Source organism: Sebastes fasciatus, chromosome 2, assembly GCF_043250625.1.
Source record: "Sebastes fasciatus isolate fSebFas1 chromosome 2, fSebFas1.pri, whole genome shotgun sequence".
Lineage (NCBI taxonomy): Eukaryota > Metazoa > Chordata > Actinopteri > Perciformes > Sebastidae > Sebastes > Sebastes fasciatus.
This window is the reverse complement of record NC_133796.1, coordinates 21,233,216-21,258,850: the sequence shown is the minus strand read 5'-3', so window position 1 is coordinate 21,258,850 and position 25,635 is coordinate 21,233,216. Positions and strand designations below refer to the sequence as shown.

The 25,635-nt window shown below is 42.6% G+C and overlaps 1 protein-coding gene across 3 annotated transcripts in view; it reads right to left on the bottom strand.

Annotated features, from left to right (window-relative positions):
* gse1b (Gse1 coiled-coil protein b) overlaps positions 1 to 23,686 on the bottom strand; it is a 192,392-nt gene extending 168,706 nt beyond the window's left edge. The window contains exons 1-2 of one of the 3 annotated variants that reach the window (XM_074613845.1): positions 13,569 to 13,585; positions 13,159 to 13,230 (exon numbers count right to left, since the gene is read on the bottom strand). In XM_074613845.1, the coding sequence (XP_074469946.1) occupies positions 13,159 to 13,164 (6 nt within the window). In that variant the 5' untranslated portion in view covers positions 13,165 to 13,230; positions 13,569 to 13,585. Of the gene's footprint in view, positions 1 to 13,158; positions 13,231 to 13,568; positions 13,586 to 20,655 lie in introns of those variants that run through there. The other 2 variants (XM_074613835.1, XM_074613824.1) reach the window with 2 other exon arrangements.
* Positions 23,687 to 25,635: the final 1,949 nt, after the last annotated feature.

The following is a 25,635-nucleotide window of genomic DNA, read 5'->3' as shown; positions in this document are numbered from 1 at the left end:
GCTAGGTGTAATTTGAGATGACCTCATCACAGCAAGCTCGAGGTTACAAGGTCAGCAGGCCTTATCGTTCAGCAGCAGGCCCTGTTTCTGCTCCACACTGACCCCCACCACTCGCTGACTCTGCCACACACACGTATACTCAAGCACAAATGTGTCTGTGTTCCCACGGTTGCCGCAGGTCTACGGGTTGATGTATAGCAGCTTGTAAAGCAGGGCTGTCAGTCAGCTTTAACAGCCTATCACAGAGATCCAACAGGACCACAGCCGTGCATGTAGGCTCGGGCCACTGACCGACTCAGCAACACTCCATAAAAGCAGCTCCGACTCCACACACACACACACACACACACACACCGACTCAGCCAAGTACTGCAAAACAACAGAGAAAGACGGCTTTGATCTACGCAGACAGACAGACACTCACGCTCAAGATGCTTCAGTGCTCAAAACACTCTCACATGTGTGCGCACACCAACATAAAAGCTGTCTGTCTTTCTCACACAATCACAGGCGTATACACAAAGCCCTGAACAACTCTGACACCTGTGGAGCTGTGCAGCGCGGGAGCCCGTCCAACGCCTGCTATCAGTCCAGCACTGAGGACACATGTTCCTTATTGAGGGGAAGTCAAACAGCATCTGATCACTCCTCGGCCAGCGTCAGTCTGTCTGAGGCTCTGGTTTGCAGAAATTACTGTGCTTACCGCTCTCCTCAGGCGAACCAACAGGTGGACAACTATCGGCCCGCAAAAACCCCATCTGGCCTGGACCAAACACCCACACAGTGTTATCATACACACAGGACAGGGAGGACATGGGTAATAAGATCTTATGAATGCCATTCTCGCCACAGACACACATGCTTTAGCCTACTGTCACGATTTGAGCGACGCTGGATTGGAGATCAAAGATGACACAAGATTATTTTAGTTACAAAAACATGCGTGCTAAAAGACTGCTGCTAGGACTGCTGATGAATCTCACAGATCTAGTCATGAAATTTAACAACAGGACAAAGTAATGGGCTTATAAAAAGGATACAATGTCAGACTGGTATTAATATTAGAGTTTTGAGTTCAGATGGTTTCATTTCATAGGGTTTAATGGAGTATTGATTTTAAGACACCTTGGTGTAAATTCAAAGAACTGGACAATGAGTTATTTATTTTTCAATCTGTTCTACGAGAATTCATTGAGTGCCTTTTCTTTCCACTGAAATAAGCATCAAAAACCCCTTGGATATCACTGCTGATTTTATGCAAATCAAAAAGTACCTACACTCACAACTGTGATTTGATTTAGTAAGAAGTCTGTGACTAAAAATCTTTGGATACATTAATATAATTAATTATATTGAAAACGAAAGAAGCAACGCATATTTTACATATTTGAATCATGGCTATAGAAGCTACCACGCAGGACATTGAGGTGTATTTGATTATTTTATGCTTTGAAACACCATTTCTAAACATTGGGAAATAAAAAATGTGCAGGCAGTATAATACTAATATAACAATAAAGTTAACTGAATGAATAAAATGTGAAAAATCCAAGTAATCAAAAGATTTAAGAAACCTGCTTTGATTTCTGTTCAAAATTGTGTGACAGTGAAGCGAGGGATTTGTACCTTCAGTGTTCCTTATATCCTGGCTACAGCCCCAGTTTTCATATAATAATACAGTATATAGAATAGCATATGAAGGTAACGAGTGGACATAAGAACACTTAGGTAAGGTAATAACTCTGGCACAAGCACATTTCTGTCAACGGAGTGTAACCTTGACAGATAAATATTCATTAGCGGGCTGCTAAGCTACCTGACCTGTGACCCATTCACTTCCTCTCCTCCGAGGCTATCAAGGAGCAGAGCTGCAGGCGGATACGAAGCCTAATAAAGAATTCTCTCTTCTTTACCCATCTCCTTTTTTCGTCCTGTCTGATGTGTAGCTTGTCTGCGTTTGAAGTGTTTTTTTGAAAAACACATGCGTGCAGTAGCAGAGAGGGGATGTCACACTGAAAGGTCCCCCTTAAACATCACAGGAATAACAAGTGTTGATTGTGATAGCACTTTCAGTTAATGAACTGAGCTAGCTCCTGAACCAGCACAAAGGTGGCATCCTATAGATGTTCTGTCTCCAAATAAAAAAGCTAAAACTATTGTTTTTTTATTGTCAATTTAACAGACAGTCGCACAATGTAGTTGTTATGAGATGGGTATTATGTTGTTGCTTAAAATAAAAAACATTTGTTTTGTGCTGTCCCAGGTCAGCTAACAATGTTCAAAGCATCATTTCATTTTTCACCTGGGAGACAAATTATTCAATCTTAGTTATTATCATAGGCTACACTAAGAAGATTACAAGCACCACTGTATTATCAGGATCATGTAATTGCCCTTCACACTTCTACTTAACTGTCCTGAAACACATATGCAAAAGTATGAAACACCAAATTCAAGAAAGCTGATTTATGTTCTGTAAGCAGCTGATTCCTCCAGGAACTCAAACATACTTCTCTTATCCTCAACAACCTCTTACAGGCTTGCACAACAACATTCAGCTGTGTGTGTCTGACCTGAAGGCACGACAGGCAGTAGGAATGACTGATGTTGCTTTAGAGGAAATACGGATCTGTGCCAAAGCACAATGGCCCAATTAGTCACACATACATATATACACACATTACTCATACATATACACAAACACAAGGATGTCCTGTCACTCCATAGTTTACGTATGGGTTTAGTGGCTGCTCGGCTTCGGTCTACATTAGTGACCTTCTTCATGCTCTCTAGTATGATACCATCAATGTTACCGACTGCCCAGTCGAGTCACTGTCTCCGCAGTAGAAAAGCCACTGATGACACTGGACAGATGTTAGAAGACAGGGTGAGAATGAAACAGAGAAACTACCGCAGCAAGTCATCAAATAAACATGATAGTGAGAGAAACAGTGGATGTAAAGATGGGTGAACTGGAGGGTAGAAATCATCTAAATCAGAGGTTTTCAAAGTGTGAGGGGTCTCCATACAGTTTCATGGGACGCTCAGTGAATGGAAGTGAAATAATACCATTGGCCGTACCCATGCCGCGTCTTTTACACGCTCAAATCCACTGTTGTCAATGTAGACACGCTGCAGGCACGCTCATACACGAGAGCGACGCCATTGCAGCACGCAATCGTTCCCAAGCACCTATTTTTTCGGGCCGGAAGGTTGATCATTTTAGTGCAGGGCTACCTAGTGTTTACGATCGGTCCCACAGACTATTTGCTTCATTCTTTTCAGCCAAATTGACACATAGAAATCAAGTGTAAAGCTACTGTGAGGGATTTACGGTGTTAGAAATGCATTTATCTTTGTTTTGATTGTGTTTAGTTTAGTCAGTGAGGCTTCCTGCTAAATTACCGCAACTTCATCATCATCGTCATCACAGCACGCACGCAGGTTTTGGTTGCTTAGTAACGCGACAGTAGCATAACCTAAACCGTAAAAAAAGCGGCACAGCTGGCGTTTTCCCTGCGTCTTTAGACGCAGCATGCGTATGGCCCCTTAAATTAGTTATTTACATTAGTTATCAAAAGAAGATCACATAGAATAGCAATGTGTGTGATTTCTTTTGTTGAGTTTCGAGTTGAGTTTTGGGGTAATTTTACTGTTTTTCCCATTTTCCCAGAGTCAGATACTGATAAATGCCTGAGGGCAGACCTTTTTATGTATTTGGTGTAGTGAATGTCAAACAGCAATATATCTTGGCTCAATTGTTGAGTGTCTATGGGATCAAATAACATAATTATGATCCCATAGGCATCCAGGAATTGAGCAAAACTAAGCAAGTAAACTAAGGGAGGGGTGAGGGGGAGCCTCTTTCCAAGCTTTTGTCTGAGGGGAGCCCCACAGTCTCAGACTTTGAAAACCCCAGATCTAAATAAACAGGTCCGCAGAGAGGAGTAAGGAGATATAAAAAACATGAAATGAAAGATGTTTTTTATCAATTAAGAGGAAGAAATAAGAGAACAAGGACCATGTGTGCGTGGATGTGCATGCTTTTGTTGAGGTTCAGAATAATGTTGAGAGGGATGAAGAATTCGTCACACTGTGACACATGCATAGAGTCACACAAACATAAACACTCCCAACTCATTCACTACATAATACACACACGCATCTATATACACACACACACGCAAACCCTTTTATCCATGACTGAAATCTGTCACAGCCGGCGGCAACCTTTAAGAATCCTAAATGAATAAAATATTGAGATCTGGGAACAGATTCAGATACCCCTAGGGTCATGTGGCCTCTCAGCTGATCTTTAATAACTATTTTTTAGATTTCACCCTGATAGATTCATGTTTATCAGAAAGTAAGACACTGTGCAATGCAGTATGTATGTAAATGTGCACACACAAACAAGATGCCACTGCATCAAAATGCTTGTGGAATTATAGTGATGTTATTAATGGAAATACAAATATCTAAATTAGGGCTGTCAAAGTTAACGTGATAATAACGCATTAATGCAAATTAGTTTTAATGCCACTAATTTCTTTAATGCATAAACACAACACAGACATTTTTAGGTTGTAGCGGGCTCAGTTTTAAAGCTGTAGTGAAGATACTGGTATCACTAGAAAACCTAAGGAATCCATTGGTACCAACCATGTCGTATTATTTTTTGGAAAGGAGGCTAAATAAAGCTCCAAACTTTCACTAAATTTTGGCAAGGAAAAGCTGTCATGGCCATTTTTAAAGGGGTCCCTTGACCTCTGACCTCAAGATATGTGAATGAAAATGGGTTCTATGGGTACCCACGAGTCTCCCCTTTACAGACATGCCCACATGATAATCCCATGGCGTTTTGGGGCAAGTTATAGTCAAGTCAGCACACTGACACACTGACAGCTGTTGAGTTTGCCATGTTATGATTTGAGCATATTTTTTATGCTAAATGCATTCGTTTGCAATGTGCAATTACTTTGTGATTAATCGTGATTAATCATGGACAATCATGCGATCAGTCGCGATAAAATATTTTAATTGATTGACAGCCCTAATCTAAATGTAATGCAATCATACAACAATATAAGACACTGATAAAAAAAAGGCAGATAGGTGGCAGGACTAATTTTAGATATTTTAATTTTGATACAAACAACTGATTTAATATTTCTCAGGAGATTGGATGAAACAATTACAGAGAAGATTACTAACTATACAGAGTGGGAATTGACTTGCATTGGATTTTGTGGTTGGTGAAGTATAAAAACGGAAAGTACACAAAATAAACTAGAGCTACAACAACTAATCGATTTGCTGTCAACTATTAAATTAATCGTCAACTATTTTGATAATTGATTAATCGGTTTGTGCAATGTTTTTTAAGAAGAAAAAAAGTAAAAATTCTCTGATTCCAGCTTCTTAAATGTGATTATTTTCTGGTTTCTTTACTCTTCTGTGACAGTAAACTGAATATCTTTGAGTTGTGGACAAAACAAGACATCTGAGGACGTCATCTTAAGCTTTGGGATACACTGATTGACATTTCACCATTTTCTGACATTTTATAGACCAAACAACTAATCGATTAATCAAGAAAATAATCTACGGATTAATCGACAATGAAAATAATCGTTAGTTGCAGCCCTAAAATAAACAGAGTACCGAGTCTGAAAAATCAGTACATAGCTTCCAAGTTCAAGCAGTTAGTCAAACTTCTGTACCAGACAATATACTGACAAAGAACCTTTCCCAACCTTGCACACTGACTCAATCTGAAAAAAATGTCCATTGACTTCACTGTATCTCGCTGTCTGCTTTGATTTGTGCTGCGTCATCTGATTTAGATGTAGTGACCTTGAATTTTTGATTCTGAACACTGTGTCTAGAAGAGGAATATATGTGGAAGAGGAAAAGACCAGGAACGGACCAGAGAGAGATAAGTTAGACAGAGCGAGGCTGATGTGTGGAGAGGGAGGTCAAAAGTTATCACCTGGCTGACCTGAGGCGATGTGACACGACTTGTCATCACCTTTCGCAAACACAGACCGAGAAATTGAATCAGAGCGAGAGAGGAAGAGGCGATGCACGGACATCAAAACCAGAAAATCATCTGCTTTGTGTGCACACAGTTGTGCATGTGCTCTTTTGCATGTGTTTAAGCGGCAGGGATACTTCTCTTTTCCACTGTGAGAGGCAAAGTGGTGGTCATATGGTTTTGTTCAGAAGACCCCCACCAGAATGGACACCTCCTCAGTCTTTAATGCCCCCTCCTGAGGTGTGAGATCATGTCTGCACCAGGGATGTTGCCAACAGAACAGAGAAGCGATGTGTATGTGTGTGTCCGGTGTGTGTGTGTGTAAACGTGCGTGTGAGCGTGCATATGTATGTAAGCATGTGTGTGAAGCAGATGGGAGGAAAGAAAGAAATTAGAGAGGGGTAAAAGGAGAGTAGCGACAGAAAGTCTGCGAGAGCATGTGTGTGTGTCTATGTGTGTGTGTGTGTTGGACTGAGGGGGCTGTGAGGGGTTAGGGGGAGTCAGGAGGGAGAGGAGAGGGGGAGTAGTGTGGTTAGGCATCCAGAGTCAGTGAACATTTTTCTGGCAGGCCCTCTCTATGCTCCTGGCTGCTTGCCCGGCTCTGAAGCAAACTTAAACAAACTCCTGTTGCAGCCATCTGCTGGGCCCGCGGGATAAATCACAGCACTGCTCCGCTCTGTACTACTCAGCCGCACCACTATCAGGTTACTGTGTTAGTGGCCTCACACACACACACACACACACACATGCTCACTCTTAGGCATGCAGGCACACATTAGAGTCTCTCTCTCATCCACACACACACACACAGACGCACACACCGAGCTACGCGTCAGCCTGGAGCCAGGGCCTGCCATGGGGCTCACACCACCAGGAGAGGCCAGCAACATGTGGCCCCGCTAATACCACAGGGAAAGATGAAGAGGAGGGGGGGAGAAGAGAGAGAAAAACAGGGGAGAATAGGGGGAAAAGAAGGAGGGAGGGGGTTGAGGTGATGGGGGGACAGGGGAGAGAGGGAGAGAGATGGACAGAAGACAGAGCCAGTGAGAAAAAGAAAGAGGACAAAACGGGAGGGAGGAGACGACCTCTGACACCTAACTCATGCCAAGTGCTATTTTTATAGCCCCCCGTAGAAGAGAAGGAAATAAAAACATCTAGAGCCCCTTTGCCTCTGTGGACTTTCATAACAACTTAAGCATTTTATAACATGGGCTCTCTTTGAGGAGGATTTTAACATCTCGTTCTTCTCTCTGTAATGTTCACAGTAAAGGATAACACCGTGTTATCGTCATGTACAGTCAGTAACTGTGCAGCTGTACACCCCAAGGAGTCAGGAGATCATTTGCAACAGGTTAAATCTCCTCTGGTGGCTTACCACTCTGGCTACTTCACTGCGGCCTTTGAGGCTGCGTTCTGCACATTAACCGTGACTAGCCCGTCGGTCCACATTGCACACAACTCCTGACCATGTGGGATATGCCACAGACCAAGCTGGCAGGTCATATGTTAGCACACTGCTAGCCTCATGGCCTCGGATTAGGTTAGGCATGCTTTCAATAAGTCATAATCAGCAGTGGGGAAACAGCCGCATGAAATCTATATTAATAACATTTCCTCAGTGCAAAAGGCAGACTTGAAAGGGATCGCAGGCAAAAAAGTAACAAATAAATAATGACAGGCCTTCGGGAAGTATCTGTGGTATCTATCTGTCACACAGATGGAGAAACTGTATCGGCTTATGTCTGACTCATCGGATGGTCATGTCTGTGTGGGAGACTCTCACCAATGGAAACTATTTACAAAGTCCCTGTAACTCCTGACTATGTCTGTGTGTTTGTGTGTGCTAATGCATTTGTGCTCATGTTTATGTGTGTGTGCACTGATGGATTGGTGAATGAGAACATCTCTATTGAAGGCTATAACACCTGGCTAATGTTTAGGTCCCTCTGAGTAATCTTTCTTTGTTTGTTTGTATGCGGTTCTGGATTACAACTCAAACTAGGGCTTTATCAAATGTTAACCTCAAGTATGCCATTTTCACAAAGACAACTGCTACCAGGCTTTCAAACAGGCAATACCTAATGATTACAGTGTAAAGTATATGACATAAATTAGTGTATTTCCATTATGTTGTCACTCCGACTGACCTGAAAATCTACTTTCAGCACAGACCACATACTACTAAATGTGTCAGGGCTACTGTGTAGTCTGTGTACTGCATTCTTCCAGAGGTATCAGTCTCTAGCCTCATGGGAGGCTCAGTCCAAACCTCCCTCTCTGTCTCCTTCTCTCCAGCTGTCCTGGAGCTGGCAGGACAAGCTGAGTATGTGAGAGACCAGGTGGTTGGACGGCATGTGTGGGGGTTGGGGGGTTGCTGGTCAGGGCCAGGACTTGGGGATGCTGATGGGAGGAGGGAGTAATCCAAGGAGGGGAATGTCTTCCTCAGCCAAAATAAGCTCCCAGAAGATCACCAGTAATGCTAATCATTATCTCTGCTCTGGTTGGCTGACAGAAAGAGGGTGAGGCTATCTAGCGGCGGGTCGGAGCCAGGGGTTGTCTGTGTGCTGAGTGTAGGGCAAGAGGTTGTGGAGTATATTTAGTCCACTACGCGGGGGGCTATATTGGCTCCAGCTGACATCTCCAGTTGTCCTGACAGCAGGGTGAGAGTGAGTCTTCCTTCTTTTTCACCCCATTAGTATTATCAGCAGACAATATGACAAACAGGAAGGCAGGGGGAGGATGAAAGAGCGAAGTGAAACAAAGTGGGAAATGAGGAGGAAGACCCTGACAACGAAGAGCCACATTCACACAGACCTTCAGCAGCTCTTGGGAGGTCTAAAAGAGCAAGACTAATGAGTAGCACTTAATGAATAATATCCAGTCAGCTAAGAGCATAAGTTGCATATTAAATGTCTGGCGAGGAAATAGGTCCACTATTAGCTACTGTGCTACCACACACTCCAGCTGTGTCCAGGTGCAGAACCACACACACACACACACACACACACACACACACACACACACACACACACACACACAGAGAGACATATACTGTGCACATGCACAGCTGTGGCACAATCCAGCTGTATTTGCCAGGAAGAGAGCAAACACCTGCCAGTGCTCCCAACCACCTGGCAGACACACGTGCACAAACTCACACGCGTGCAGCTGTTGGGTATGTAAATTATGATCAACGACTACATACTGTATGGAAGTGCAAGTCTGCGGATGCATGCGTTTATACGTGACTGTGGGTAAAAGTGCGTATGGCCAGAGGGCAGCTGGCAGAGAGCTGAGCTATAGTTACATTACACTCTGTCCTCTATAATTACCACAGTCAAACCAGGTTTACTACTGTAAAACTCTCAGACTCCAGAGCAATACAGCATGACGGCCTTTACAGCATCACTACTCTACCACATTGGCCTCCTGCCACGCCATGCCAGGCTCCAGTGTGGCAACACAGAACAATTTACAACAAAGCAGATGTATAATATAGAAAATGTCCATGACAAACCTCAGGGTGTAAGCATGTGCACTGGCCTAAAAATATCTGGTCTTTACTAAAAAAAAAAGGACACTGACAGTCTTTGTGACTAAAGAAAAGAAAAAGTTCATCCAGCAAATTTACACAAAAGGAATAAGTTTAAGCAGAGTAAGATAGAGGGTCTTTAAATTAGAGGTAGATCGATTTGGCCAACTAATTGGTTTGGCCGACTAATCGGCACTGATAGGACGATTTACAAACCTTACATTTTACAATTTATTGGTGGAACTGGGCTCCGATAGTGGCCGATGGCTGTGCAGTCGCCACCAGTAACGCTGGGAGGTGGAGAGGCTCCACACACAAAGTCTCCATTCATGAAATGAAATTGCACACTTTAGGATCCTCCTTACCCCGAGAATATGGACCGACATTAATGGTTTGTAAGAGTGGCATTTAACAATGTAACAAGACGCGCAACAGAAGTAATCCTGGTCATTTATAAACCACAGAACAGCGTATCGGCCATTGTAAATAAATACATTTCAACGATGTAATCCACCAAATCACACTTCAGGATATTACTTACTAATGATTCAGTGTGACAAAAACTGGTTTAGTAAAAAAAACGCCGACTAGACTGTTGCATAAGTAAAGAATATATCGGCCGATTAATCGGCTTTTTCCTGCTCCAAACTATCGTTGTTATATCGGCCTTTAAAAATCCACCCTAGGTCAACCTCTACTTTAAATCATGTAGGAAGCTAGGACAGTGTCCTCAACACAAAGCAAATTTGCTGAATATGAAAACCAATGCACAAGAAACCTAAAATCAATTTCCTCTAATGTCGACAAAAGTACTACAAAAACACCCAAACATCTTCACATTTTCCGCAATTACTTTTACACAACAGTATCAGTACCTACTGCTAATGTCACTTCTTCTGATGTGCATCTTCACAGATATTTTAAAATATTTTTTGATGTAAAACATATTTAAGAATTGATTGTGTGTTTGGTTGATCAACATTTACATTTTCTGACTTCTATAATAGCTGACAAAGAAGGAGTCCAAGCTTCAAAACATCTCTTTCGTAATTACTACGGCCTTGTTGTAAAGTCCACGGAACCCTCCTTCTCCATGCAGGTTGTTATTTACCATATATAGGTCTGGCTCCATACTGTAATTGTCTTAGGTTGTCCCAAACTGTAAAGTGGAGGGACAAAGGGGGACTGGTAAACGGGTAGAGGAGGGGAAGGAGTGATTTAGTCAACACCATACCAGTGTGGCTCACAGCCCAGTCCTCACAAGAAGGCAGAGAAGCAGATCAGAAGACAATGGCCCAAAACATCACACAAACTCACACCGACACTGTACTCCCACTCACATGACTCGGTTCTCACAGGAACCCAGTTTGATAGTTCACACGTAGTTTACTAGACTGTGTCCCCAACTTGGCCCATTGCAGACACACATTTTGGTGCCAAATGGGCATCCATAAAAACACTACTGAAAACAGTTCACAGCAGGGACCACGGTTTCAGGGGGTTTAGAGGGACACTGCCCTCTCTGTTCCCCTTTCACCCCTTTTGTCCACTCAAATGGATTTGGACATTCGTTTCAATGAAAGCAAGACTGCCATGCACAATTAATGATAGGTAATCAAAGATATTTGTTTCACTGACATAAAAGAAAAGTTTTTCTGATTTTCAAACCTATTTCCACGCATAACGATCAAGTTTGGTCTGTAACATCCACAGCTAAAGGCACCTGTAGCCACTTAGTCCTGCCATCCACTGACCTGTTATGACATCAACTGGCAGACAATTATGTTTCCTTTTTCCCTTTTCTTCCCACAAGCTTAGTGAATGTGCATTACACTTTGGTTATATACAAAATCAAAACTGAGAGGAGAATTCCAGCCAGCCGAAATTACTGTTATTATTGTTTTATAGGTGACATTATGGATTATTTTACCTCATACTATGATGCCAAAGTCAAAGTATACCCCTATGAGCCAGAGGTCACAGCAGAGGAAATGCAAAAACATGAGTGAAAGGCTCAGGCTGCTACTTTAACTAAGAAAACCCTGCACACCCTCACAGGTTTTTTCAGTTATTTTGGCTGATTAGATCTCCTCTCAGGTTAGAGCTGGTTGGAGGTATGCTGGGAGGTTGTTGAGGTCACCAAACTCCCCTTACTAATAGGGATCATAAGAAGGTGTAAGTTTGTAGGTAACAGGTACAACAAAACTGACAGGAGAGTCAGGGAGACGTCAATCAAGCACAGTGTTTACTCGCCTACACAGTCCTGAGCAAAACTAAGTCAAATCACCTGTGTGGGTGGACCATGAGTGTGTAGGGGTTTAAACCTCTGGGGACCAAATTGACAGTTTTGAGAACCACTTGCCATCCAGTGCCAAAAGAGGTTATAAGTGTCACTGTTGTTGTTGTTTAACTATGATCTGACACAAATATAAACTGTGGGAAACAACCAATGCAAACACGATAATAAGAGAGGTCTGTCCTAGACAGTTCAGCTTGCATTTAGCTATAATGCAATACAAAATAACACAGATAAATTGCAAACAAGGCTACGTTCGGACCGACTTTAGCCCTGCGTGAAAAGAATATGCAGCTCCCTCATTCATTTGCATGAGACCCAGGGGTGGTAATTATCCGGCAAAAAAGTTTAACCTGACTCAACCATTGCCACAACGCAACGTCACCCGGCAAAGTGCCGTGTTGGTCAATCAAATATGTGAAAGCGCACATTCCTGGTAAATTACTTTGTAATGTGAACGCTGTATTTCTACCATTTACATCGCAATTGACGCCATAAAGGACAAAATAATCGTGATAAATTTGCAGAGTTGTGAAATCTTGTGTCAGTATTATAAACCACTGTGCCTTCAAATTTACAGCTCTGTCACTCAAACTGCACTTCCTGGATTGCATTTAATTATTATCCCTATCCTTTATGAGTTTTTAGACTGCATAGATCACAAGGGCCACATGATACTGAAGTGACTTTCTGAAGGTGTGTAAGTGGACTTTCTCCAATATGACATATGATGTTTGCTGACCCTGTCCCTGAGTGCTGAGCAAATATACATATCCCCTCTCTGCTTACAGGGTTAAAAGGTCAGTGTGCCCTCATCTGTCAGCTACAAACTGGCTTGGAGGTCTGCACCCAGATTCCCAAAACCCCAACTTCCTTCTCATCCCCCCTGCCTCTCCAAATGACATCAACTCCTTTTGCTCAAAGAAACAGAAATCAACCTAAAAGCAGCAGTGCCACGCTCTCATGCTCTCACAGTTACAGTAATGAGCTACCTCTCAATTTCTCTTCCATCACAGGATGTGAGGAAACTTCTCACACTGCTTGATTCAATCCCCTCTTTGGCACTCTCCTGCTTCCTCTCAACAATTGTCTGCCAGGGAATTTTAACATTTCAGTGCATGTTATGATCCTATTTGGCATAATTAACAGGGGAAAAACCTAAGGTTATGCCTTTTGGATTAGCACTTAACCATATATTTTGCAGGGATGATGAATTAGCTGCAGAGAGACTGCTAATCTTTCAAATTCATCTCCTGGACTTTCCCAGTTGTAACTTACATAATAAATTCTCACCTGCATGCCAGTGTTTTTTCAGTCTCTGCCAGACCACTGCTCTCTGTCTGTCTGTCTGTCTGTCTGCATTTCCTGCATTTAAATCACATAAAAATGTAGAGTCCAGCCATGTGAAATAAAGCACCGACTTCTCCAAGTAGAGTGTCGAAAAAACTGAATAATAGCTAACAACTATTGAATGTTTAGCTGTCAGTGTAATTCATTTTGGAACAACCATGAAGGAAATCATTTGCATTTAAGTGTAGTTGACTTAAACTGTGAATAATGTAAGTCTAAATGTGCACAAAGTGAAGGTGCGAAACTAATAGCCAAGTCAATTTACTGGTGTTTACACATTCAGTGCCAACAAAATCTACTTTCACAAATTTACACAAACAAATAGATAAATTGCTAGGGAGGCTATTACTCACCTCCTTCACAATAATTCATTATTTCCTGTCTTTTTCTGAAGCTAGTTTTGGTTTATTTAGTAGCAGTAAAGAACCATGAGGGTACAAAAAATGGATCAAACCAAGTGCACAGAGGAGGGGTGATAAACTTATATTTCTGGTAAAAGCAGATAATAATCAGATTTAATATTTCCTGTTGGTGCTTGAAACATTCATTCTTTTTTTATATAAAACTGTGTCAACCATACAATCACACGTTATCAAACATTAATAAGACTTTTACCCAAGTCCACATGTCATGGATGAATCAACAGAGCTGGATATGGTGCAACCAGTTAGTCCCAGTGGCCAAACGTGGTACTGCAACTAAAAATCTTCAAGCAGCATTTCCCTCAATTATAAAAAGTCAAACTGTTGACAGGACACCACCTACTGCCAACGAGAACAGTTTTTTAATCCATGATTGTTTTATATTTTGCAAAACTTCCCCAGAGCAGGGAATGTATATTTTTATATGTATGACATCATCGCAATGTAAAGTCTATGGGCTGAGCAGGACCGAGTGGATGGATGAAAAATGTACATTTTGCAATAGTGAACCTGAAACACTGACAAATTTGTTTTATAGTTGTTCTCATTTTATTCAGTTTTGGATAGATATGGAAATATACATTTTAAGGAACACTGGTCACTCTATCAAAATTAGTCTTTAAGATGTTATTGTTTATTTTGAAGGCGATGTTAATTCATTGAATTTTATGATAAATCTTATGATCCTGCTTGGAAAATTATGCACACAAATCTAAATTTGCCAAGTCATCCACCTGTTTCAAAGTTTTTTTTAATAGATTTGATCAGTCTAACGCAGTCTCTGAAACATGTAAATAATAAGAAAAGTTTGTCTACTGTACATCATTCTAACCAATTATTAGGTGATCTGAAGTTTGACAGAAGAAAAAAAAGAAGGACCGAGCGGGAGAGCAAACCAGGAAGAGAGAACACTTTTTGGACTTGTGTGCTGGGCGAGCAATTTTCATTCAAATGAACAGGCACCATCTTGGAGTAAGATCCAATTCTTATGGTGCGTTCATGAGCTGGATATGGCGCGGTGAGTGAACCTTGCTGCTAGTTGGTCCGAGTGACCAACTACGTAACACTGATACTGTAACACCAACACAAAATTCCCTGCAGCCAAAAAAACATTTTCCAGACCATTATTATAGCTAAAATAGATCATTAGTCATTAGAATAATACTAAGGTCATTGGTATTTTTCTTTGTTTTATGAATTTATATAACATTTAAAATTTGTAAAACTATTCATGGGCCTTGGCAAGCTGCTATCATATGCTTGACATTGCTTCAATGTAAGGATTTGGACAGGACTGGCAGGTTCAGGGAAACTGAAATTTATGTGCAGTATACAGGCAGCACAACACAGAAGCAGAGAGAGAGAGATAACGTTTTGACACATGCTCTGCGTGAGCAACTTTCATTGGAATGAATGGACGCTATCTTGGAGCCCTATATCAAGTTCTCTTAATGCAACCATGACGCATATGCATAGTGGGCATGCATGGGTACATGCACTGTATGTACTGTATGCCAGCAGTGAAAGGGGATAACTGTATCACAGATCAAAGGGTTTTCTTTTCCAATATGTTGAGGGCTGTGACATGGAGATCAGACACCACCTTTGACATTACAAAAAGTCTGATGGTCAGGACCCGCAGTGTCAAACACTTGCCAGGACACACACCAGGTACATCAGAGAACTACGGGACAAGTCTGGTGGGACTGTGGTGTCCCTCAAACTGTGGGAGGCTTGTATATAGGTAAGTCTTTGCAGGACAAAGAGTGAAACACTGGAGCACCTCCATCTCATCTGCTCCGTACAGGATTTGATCTCTCAATTCAGATATGGGCAAGAATGCAGCGCTGAGGGATGCTAGCGGGAAAAGAGTGATTAAAGCCTTGAGCGCTAAATCAAAACCCACCTCCAACAGCTTTGAAATTAAGCCCCTCAAATACCAGAGGATTCCCTGTGAAACGCAAGGCTGTCTGTCAGACTGCACTGCTGGAGAGGAGAGAGACACAGCTGCAGGGACTTTACAGGATATGTGCAATATGAATGGTTTTGACTAAACACCCACTCATACACACAGGCACGCATAACAACAGCTCACACCATATGTTAAGACCACACCACGTCGCATGTCTCAAATTAACACAGTTTTAATAGAAACTCCTTTCTGCATGAAACCGGCTCCGTGTCCAGCACGCTGTAGTGTTTCCTTCTATGATGAATTGACGAGAATGTGAGTCCTTTTTTCTTCTGTTTTCCTCTGGCTGTAATTTAAATCCCATTAACCCGCTCACCTTCTCTCAGCCTCCCACTCTTCTTTTCTCCTCTTCTTCCAGGATAATCTGTCTCTCCCTTTTCAACTTCACATCCAGATTTGATGTGTAATTTTGCCCTCACTCCTTCTTTCACTGCACTATAAATCTTCCTTGGCGACACTGTCAAGATGCCGGCATGTTTTTCCTGTGACAGCAAATACCTCCTTTACAGGATATGGGCTGTGCAGGGAGAACACAGTCGATATTTCACACCAACACACAATTTGCACACATGCACACACAAAGGAGCAGCATAGAAAACATGAGCAAACGCACACGCAATGCTAACACACACACATACACACAGCTTGAACTCACAGAAACTTGTCTCCGCTCTTCTGACAGGTCAACAATAATCATGCACTCGAAACAGTCCATCAGCAGACCCCCATACAAAAATAAACATCCATGCATGGATACAGACACACTGTATATACACATGTATACATATGAGCGTGTATAAGTCAGGCTTAATATGTTTGTGTGCTCGGTATCTATGTACAATTATGTTGTATTTATCTTTGCAAAGCTTGACTAATGATTGATTTATTTGCCGTTTTAGTCCCGTATGATTTTGTACAAGCAGAAGACACACTGTTAGACCATAGGGAGACTGTGGTTTTTGCTATACACTTCATTTACATCTATATCAAAAGGCATGCAATCAATCTGAATCCTTACAACAATAAAGTTATGCAGCGCTGGCATCTAATCAGTTTACTTAGTGCAAAAGCATTGGACCATTACTTTTTTCTTTTCTTCAACATGTTTTTTAACATTTTGACAAAAATGATATCCATAAATAATTTCTCTAGGAATTACTTGAATGTAAGCCCACTCCTGGTGCTAATAAGGATTTAACTTTGTGTGCTGCCATTTATGCACTTTGCACTTCCAACCTATGTAATTTGTGTCTGATTAAAAAAAGTAGCAGATGATTACACAATCGGCTTCTGAGAATACCTCTCTAGCACATTTTGTCAGTGAAGGCGAGCTCACAATGCACAGTTTAAAGATGTTATTGTGTTACATCAGCAAGCATAAAAAAGAAACTTCATCTGCAATAAAAATGACATCTTTTACTACTAATATTACTAGGTATTGATAGAGAGGTTTGAAAAAGTGCCACCTTGTTTTCCTAGAAGCTGCTTGTCTTGCTCTACAACAAATACAATGCAGAGCTATAGAGGATACAGACTAAAATATTTCTTCCTCCACACAACCATCCCTTACTCTACATGCACAAATGTGTATTTTATCTTCAGATGCAGAGTATTCTGACTGTAATCTGACCCTTCAAAATTGAGTGAACATCAGTAAATCCATAACAATTCAATATGGACGCACTTATTATATTGTCTCTCATAGTCTTCTCCCTTAAAGGATAAAAGGCAAAAAGGTATTCGGTCTGAATTAGTCAAATCAAGAAGGTATTTTTCAAAATAACAGTGTTTTAATTACAAAATTCCCTCTTTTTTCCACACAGAGCGTTTCACAGCTGAGCGAGAGTAAAACAAACAAAGAATTTGTGTAAAGACGGTAACTCTGGAAGCACACTTCACTGTTTTGACACATGGAGCACCTTAAGTGAGAGTCAAACTACGTCCACGTCGTTGCATCTGTTTGATAGATAACACACACTTCTTTAAGTGCAGAATGTGTCAGAAATAACTCACAGTGAAAGGACTCAGTAAATAAATATGGCCTTCAATGCGTTGCTTATAGGCACTTCAGAAGAGCAAATGCATTATGGCAGTCTCCCTTCTAAGTATGCCATCCTGTTGCCATCTCATTAAGCAGAAATATGATTAAAACAATCTTTAAAACAACACAACTTCATGCATAGAACACGTTTTAACAACTACAAAACGGTGGACATCTGTTTTACCGAGAGTGCAAGTGAAAGATCTGCTGACCAGCAGCAGCAGCCCCTCCCCAGACACCGGCTGGTGGTCTATACTTAAACACCTGTCAAAGGTCATGTCCAACATGCTAATTAAACACACGGCAGCAGAACAGAGAACATGATAACCACCCACCACTTATGTTTGTGTGCATGCGAGTGTGTGTTACAGTCAACAGCTATACTAGAGTGTCCTGTGGCAGATCTCATTTTATGTGCTAAATCATATCTCACCAAGCAGCGAAAACAGACTTTCACACTTCACAGAAGAAGCATTCATACCTAATATACCTAATAATGTTTACATCAGAGCGAGCAGTATAATCACAAAAAATGAGATCAGTCTAGCCTCTATCAAACATTTAAATGGTCTTTGTCTTTGTCTTGGTTACGCCTCTGAATTGTGAACATTAAAAACATGAATTCATCACTGGAAGTGTCCCTGTTCTGCAGCCTTGTCTTTTGGAAATGGCTGTGTGGCACAAAAAACTACAATAGAATAGAAGTGTGTGTTTATCTTTGTACAGCCCCCTCCACCATGGCACACACAGTGCTAAGGGGCACCAGGTGGGCACTCCCTCCTGACAGCTCAAACCCCAGCGATGACAGACCCTCTCAAGCATATAGCATGACACTAGAGGACAAAGCACCTGTTCCCCCGCAGCTCTTTCACACCTCCCTTTCCCCACAGACACACACGCTGGCACTTTCTCAGCCATGAGGTCACTGGCTCACTCAGGCCAAAGCTGTCTGTGCCACCTGCAACCCTCCAAGCTCAAAATGATCACACAGCCTGCCCCGACACCCCTCTCACCCAACCCACCCTGATGCCTCAACCTTGACGGGCAGAAAAGCTGGACCCATAATTATACTTCATATCACGAGTATCACCTCACATGCGAGTGCCCGAGACAAATAATAAAAGACTTTAGTTTGGAGACCGTAAGATTAACCAGTCCAACATTTCTTTGAAGGACGGAGAGAAAATTAGGTGGACAACTCCAGACAGCTGGTGTGAGTGTGCAACATACTTCTGAGTGTCAATGGCGTCCGCAGATGTTCTTCACGTGTCCTGCGTGGCTGGACAGTCAGTGTCTGTTTGCATGAGAGAGCTGTTCACACAGCCAACTGGCTGTCTAAATGCTCCTCAGCTCTTCATCAACACATCGTCATCCTCATTTGCCCTGCTGGTCCCTGATATAACCCCGCAGCCTCCACTTCACTTCTATTCTCTGCTATTGGAAAAGCAGGGTTCTGCTATCAACTACTTCTTATTTTATGTGTGTTGTTGAGAGCGCAGTGGAAAAAAAGCAAACTTTGGAGACAGAAAAAGGCGAGAAAGCGAACGATGACAGAATGATCTCTCTTCGGAGGAAGTGTGTAGATGTAGCGTTCCCTGAGCCGGCCCATCTGGACCACCTATGCGAGCATCATCACTCATCAGAATCCCTTATTACAATGTTAACATGCAGTACTTTGTCATGAATATGAATGGGAACCGTTACAATAATAAAACACACCACTGCAGTTGTTGTAATGTACAAAGTCTTTAAACACACATCACTGCCAAATTAACCAAATATGGGCAGATCTGGAGCCAGATTACTTAGTATGACTGAGTGTGGAGATGAAGGGTCACATTGTGCCCTTGCTTTAGGGGGAGATCAGTGTCTCATGGCAACAACAGGGGTCAGTTATCAATGACTGATTATATTTATCTCATTAATCATATTACAAATGCATCAGTAGGTTAATGTTTCAACTACATCGTTTCACTAAAATTATTCAATAATGATAAGATTTGTGATTTTAGCTGACATAAATAAAACTGATTTAATTATCCTGATTATTTCAGGAGTGTATTCAATTAATTGCCCGAGTACACATCATAGGAATGCAGTATTAGGACTGTCTGAGCATATATTTTAATATGAACAGGTGCAGCATTTCAGTGCGAGTCATGTTTCTTATTGCGGTTGAGTCTCTATCTTTGTGATCTACCTGATGTATTTGGAGGAAATGAGGTCAGTACATCAAGTAAAAGAGGTCTACTGTAATTAGCAGGGTAGGAATTTATTTTTGCATTTGTGTGTTATGATTATTGTCATCAAAAGAAATACGGTAACTTTAGACTTCTTTACACTAACTTCCTTGAGAATACTCTTTGAGATCCTCAACATGCTCGAACCAAAACAAACTGTTCAGCACCGGGTGAGACGTACTCAGTCATGCTTGCTCAAATAAACACACTCACACACACACATGGACGCAGCAAACACAAGGCTGGCCTTGGCCGTCAGATCCCCATAGTTTTGCTCTGGTGTTTATAGAAGTAAGTTTTGATGAAAATGTTTGTCTCATCATTGTTCATCCAAGCTGTGTCGGCCCACCCCGAGTAAGCTTTTCAGTCTCCAGCCACACACACAAACTAAACTGTTTGAGCTATATTCTTCTGCAAAAAAGTAGAACACAGTACTCCACCACACAGTTTCAAGGATATTAATACATTCAACAGAAACACAGTAAAATTGTCAAAAGCACAAAAAGCCCCATCTGCATCACGATAAAGCCTGATAAAAGAAAGGGTTTCTTTATCACAGCAGATCCACTATGCAAAATGTCTAAATCATCCCTTGCCATGTGACTCAGAGGTCATGTCAGGGCAAACACAGTCTGCGCTGCACTGTGGGAATGCTGGGGGATTAAAAGCTAAAGGGAGACTGTCATTGCAAGCTTACGAATGCATTGAGACAAATTTGAAGACAGGGAAAAAATAAATGTGTGTCTTATCAGGCAATTTGCTTACCTTGTGTCTAGACTGCGGCGAGGAGGCTGATTCTGGTTCTTTCCTCTCCCCGTCTGAAGCTCCATGTCCAAGCCTATCTCTGTCCTGCTGCATGCTCTGTCCCACCTGCACCATGGCCTTACATTCCACACACGAGCCAATCACCAGCCTCCTCCCATCATCCACCAGGAGCGTGCGTGTGCTGCGAGGTGCATACAGGAACACGGGCAGCCTGGCCACAGTGACAGCGCACAGCCTACCTTGCCTGCGCTGCTCCTTCCTGCAGAAGAAACACACAAAAGCCTCACAGCTGTACTGGCGAGCCCAAGGGGAGCTGGGCGGCTGGGGGTTGGCACTGGATAGACTAGAAGTAGAAGGGGTGGAGGCACCCAGGCCCTTGTTCTCATGTTGGGCCCATTGGGTGTGTAGGTCATGGTAGCAGAGATTACAAGCTGACACCAGGCCTGTGGCGTCCACTGGCTTGGCACGGGGAGCAGGAGGGTGGACGGTGAGGAAGGGGAAGAAAGGCTCCCTCTCCCCACAACGCCCAGGTGGGTTGACATGCAGCTGGTACTCTCCGCCAGCACACAGCTCACCTCCACATAGGTAACACACCGACATGGAGCTGCCGGGGCGAGAAACCACACCGGTCTGGGAATGGGCTGGTCCAGAGCCCTCATGGCTGGCCATGGCAGCGTGGTACCTGACCAGAAAGGAGCTGACAGAGGTGATGAGGTCTTCACTAAGGCTGAGTCGATACGCACCCCAGATCTGCTCCAGGATGAAGTGGCACTGTGGGCAGCAGTGCACACGGCCATTCCTCACCCCCTGGGCGTTAGGCGGGCATGGCAACATGTTGATGAAAGGGAAATACATCGCACCACGGGATTTGCCAACACCTGCCTGTGAATATGCTACTCTCATGTCTCCTCCACACTCCTGACCGCAGAGGAAACAGGCCTCATGCTGGGAAGCCCTGGGGTCATTTGTGGTGCCCTCCATGGACTCTGGGGGAGTTAGCTGAGAAGGATGGAGAGAATTGGTGGCCTGGTTGAGGGGCACCACATACAGGCGCTGGAGGACAGGCACATCTGCCAGCTGGAAGCTCTGCCACTGCTGCATGAGGGAGGTGTGGCAGCTGCCACACACCAGGGTGGTACCCGCTGGGCTGATGGGTATTGCACCCCGGGGAGGGGAGTGGAGCCACAGGAATGGAAAAAAGGGCTCGCCCTGTGCCCTCTCCTGTTTCTGAACACTGACTTTAAAACGGCCATCATGTCTGAGCCCTGAGCCACAGATATAGCAAACACACTCCTCCTCTGAACAGGTGTTCACCAGAGTGTGGTGTGACTTCCTAGCTGAAAGGTCTCTGACAGGTCTAAACTGAGTTGTTCTGCTCTCATAGGTATCCATGTCATCATCACTTGTAATGTTAATCTCATCTTCATCATCAGAGCTGTCAGAGTTATTCTCCCTAGGAACAGGGTTACATTTAGTGGTGACAGATGACAGAGCAGTGTTGGGGTGGTATAGCAGTGATGGGTGTCTGGATGGTGCACAGCTGCTGTCTACAGCACGCTGGATCTGACGAGGCTCCACGTGTCTGACATTCACCCCCTCCTCCTCCATCCAGCGCCTGTTGCGCATAATGACCCCGTTGTCTTGCACAGGTGTGTCAGAGAAAGGACTGTCATAGCACCGCTGAGCTGGGAATCTCTCCTGGGACTTTGCCAGCAGAGATGATTCTGATGATTGACACACATTATTGATAATTTTGGCACCACCGCGCCGCGTTGGAAGAACACTGTCCGCTTTTGGCGACCCATGCGCGGCGTAAACACCCACCGCCACCGGTGGGTAGCGCATTGCACGCTGTGAATCCGGGCTGTTTTTAACACTGATGACATTGTTCTTCCTACTGCTGCTGCTACTGTCTCTTGGCGATTTGCCAGATGCTGCTCCCTTTAGGCACTTGCTCTCTTTGCCGACTAAATCCATCTCCTGGTCTGACATGTTCTCAGAAAAAGAGGAGAAATCAGACTCATCTGCGCCCCCGTCGTCATAGTTGTTCTGGCTGCTGCCACTGATCCTCCTCTCCAGGTCGTAGGAGATGTTCCACTCCTGCGGGACCCTCCGGGAGTCGCACTGGTACGGTCGCTTCAGCCAGTACATGCGCTTCTCAATGGGCGTCCTGCTGCGCTCGAAGGAGTTCCACTGCTCCGTGAGGAAGCAGTGGCATACGGCGCACACCGGCGCATGGCCACCATCCGCCGGGCTCACTTCACACGCACCCGGGGCTGGCTCCTGGTTCTGGAGGAAGGGGAAAAACGGTACCCTCTCTTTTTGGTATGCAACTTGCAACCTCAACTCCTTCCCAGGTGTTACTCCACTTCCACATATGAAACAGTGCACCAGTCCACCTACTACTAATCCATTACTCCGGTCAGTCCTGGAAGTGTTGTGGCCGGGCAATGGGCTCTCCTCGCCGGGCATAGCTGCAGCCATGAGTCGGTGTTTCCGAGATAAGGGTTCCTTGTCACAGGGGGAGTGCATTGTTTTTTTTTTTATAAACACCCACGACTACTATAGGACTACATGACATATAGAGTTAAAAGTTATGCTCATGGTCCAACACTTATCTGGACAATCAATGTTAGTCTGAGTTACTCACTGGATGATAGAGATATAGTCCATTGAAGCGACAGCGTGCAGCAGCGAAGGCAGCAAACTGTTATCTTTCAAGAGCAAGAGGGAGAGATTCACCACCCTGAAACAGCACAGAAGTCCCCGCTAATTGAAGTGTGTAGTCCGTATGTTTGCACTGGAGATCCGTGGGTAAATAGGCAGTGACAAGAGGGATCACTGGGTCGCCTCTCCAGCGAAGTTTTCCTGCCGGTGCGCTCTCTGCAAACTTTGGCTGCTAACTCTGCTCACACTGTACACAGAGACATCCCAGATTCATGGGACCAGCTCCGACACCCCCAAAGACAAACCTCCACCCTCCACCTCCACCCCCTGCCCTGCAAAAGCACCCCCTGTAATAATTTTTGCAGAGATTATGAGCACACACTCCTGCAGTAGCTGCCCATGCGTCAAAGCACTATAACCATGCACAGGATATATCCACAGTTTAACATGCACAGGGGGCGTGTATTTAATAAACAGACTCCCAGCATGGAGGTTATCATCTGCAAGCAAAAACTCCTTTATATGAATTAATATTAGACCCTGTTATTAGGGGGATTACATGGGAGTGAGAAGTATGGAGTAAGGATTATTTTTAACCCTCCTACTGTCTTCCCGTCGACCGTGCAACTTTTGGTCTGGTTTCACGGTTTATATAAAGCATAAACTATAAATTATCACCTAATTCTGTTACACTTCTCTTTTTTTAGCCAACCTCGTTCCAACTCATTACCACAAAGTTTTACACTTTTGGGGGGGGGGGAATTTATGGTTAATAAACATTATTTCCATGAAATTACACCTAAATTTTGAGTAAAAAAAAAAGCAGAATTTTTTTATTATTCTGACTATCAGTGGGACATAATATTGATGGATTATCACAGATTGGTATATGTCAAAGTTTAGTCAGAATATAATAAATATTATAATATACAAAACATTTTCAATGGCAGCACATAATGACACCTTTTTAAGCCAACTTCATTCCAACTCACTACCACAAGTTTTACACTACTTTTTTCTGTAAATTATGGTCAATAAACTTCATTTACATGAAATGATAACTCCTTTTTGAGTATATGAACCCCCCCAGAAATTATTAATTACTTTCATCCATGTTATTTTGGGGCAATCAGATGAAAGAAACCCATATTTGTGATATGATGAAGTTTGAAAACGGGTCAAATTTGACCCAAGGACAACAGGAAGGTTAAACAGCATTTTTGGGTTTTATCTGTTCTCAGTATAAAAAATTGATTATGCTGATTTAGTGCCAAAACTTATACACTGAAAGCATGAAGTGGTTTTCTTTTGTATGCATCTTATGTAAGGCAATTATAAAAAGATTTTTTTCTTCTTTTGTTTGGACAGACAATCATCATTATTAATCTATAATAATACATCATTTATACGTTGATTATATTTTGTATTAATAATCTGAATTTATAAAGTAACTAAAGTTATTAAATCAATGTAGTGGAGTAAAAAAGTACAATATTTCCCTCTGAGATGTAGTGGAGTAGAAGTAGAAAGTATCAGAACATGGAAAATACTCAAGTAAAGTACAAGTACCACAAAATTGTACTTACGTACAGTACCTGAGTAAATGCACTTAGTTACTTTCCACCACTGAGTACATGTTATACTGTTGTGTTTTTCTAAGCATTCTTTACTGCTCCTGTTGGAATAAAATTATTATTATTATTTAACTGAAAAGTAGTAATGTGCTTTTGATACCTTCACTTTTTTTGCATCAAATCATACCGGGATGTTTGCTGAAATTGATTGGATGTGGCACAGCTCTACCTAGAAAAATTTCCACCAGCCGCCACTGAAAAACTCCTTTATATAAATTAATATTAGACCCTGTTAGGGCGATTACATGTGAGTGAGAAGTATGGATTTTTTTAAACAGCTCCTGGATTTCTAGCATTTCTTTGTTTTATCTGTTCTCAGTATAAAGTATGGATTATGCTGACTTGGTGCCAAAACTTACACACTGAAAGCATGAAGTGGTTTTCTTTTGTATGCATCTTATGTAAGGCAATTATAGAAAGTTTTTTTTAGTTTGGACAGACAATCATCACTGTGTGCATAGATTGTCTGAGCAACATGAGATGCTATTGGTAATGTCATTATATTCACACCTCAAGCAACTTATTTCCAAGGAGTACAGAGCTTCATTTTGAATTTACAGTTAATTCATTTAAACAAACATATTGAAACTAAGTAAAAATGCTAAACACTTTCCAGAAAATCCATTGCACAAGTATTTGTACCCCCTCTGAAAACCTTTATCATAAATGCCAACTGCAT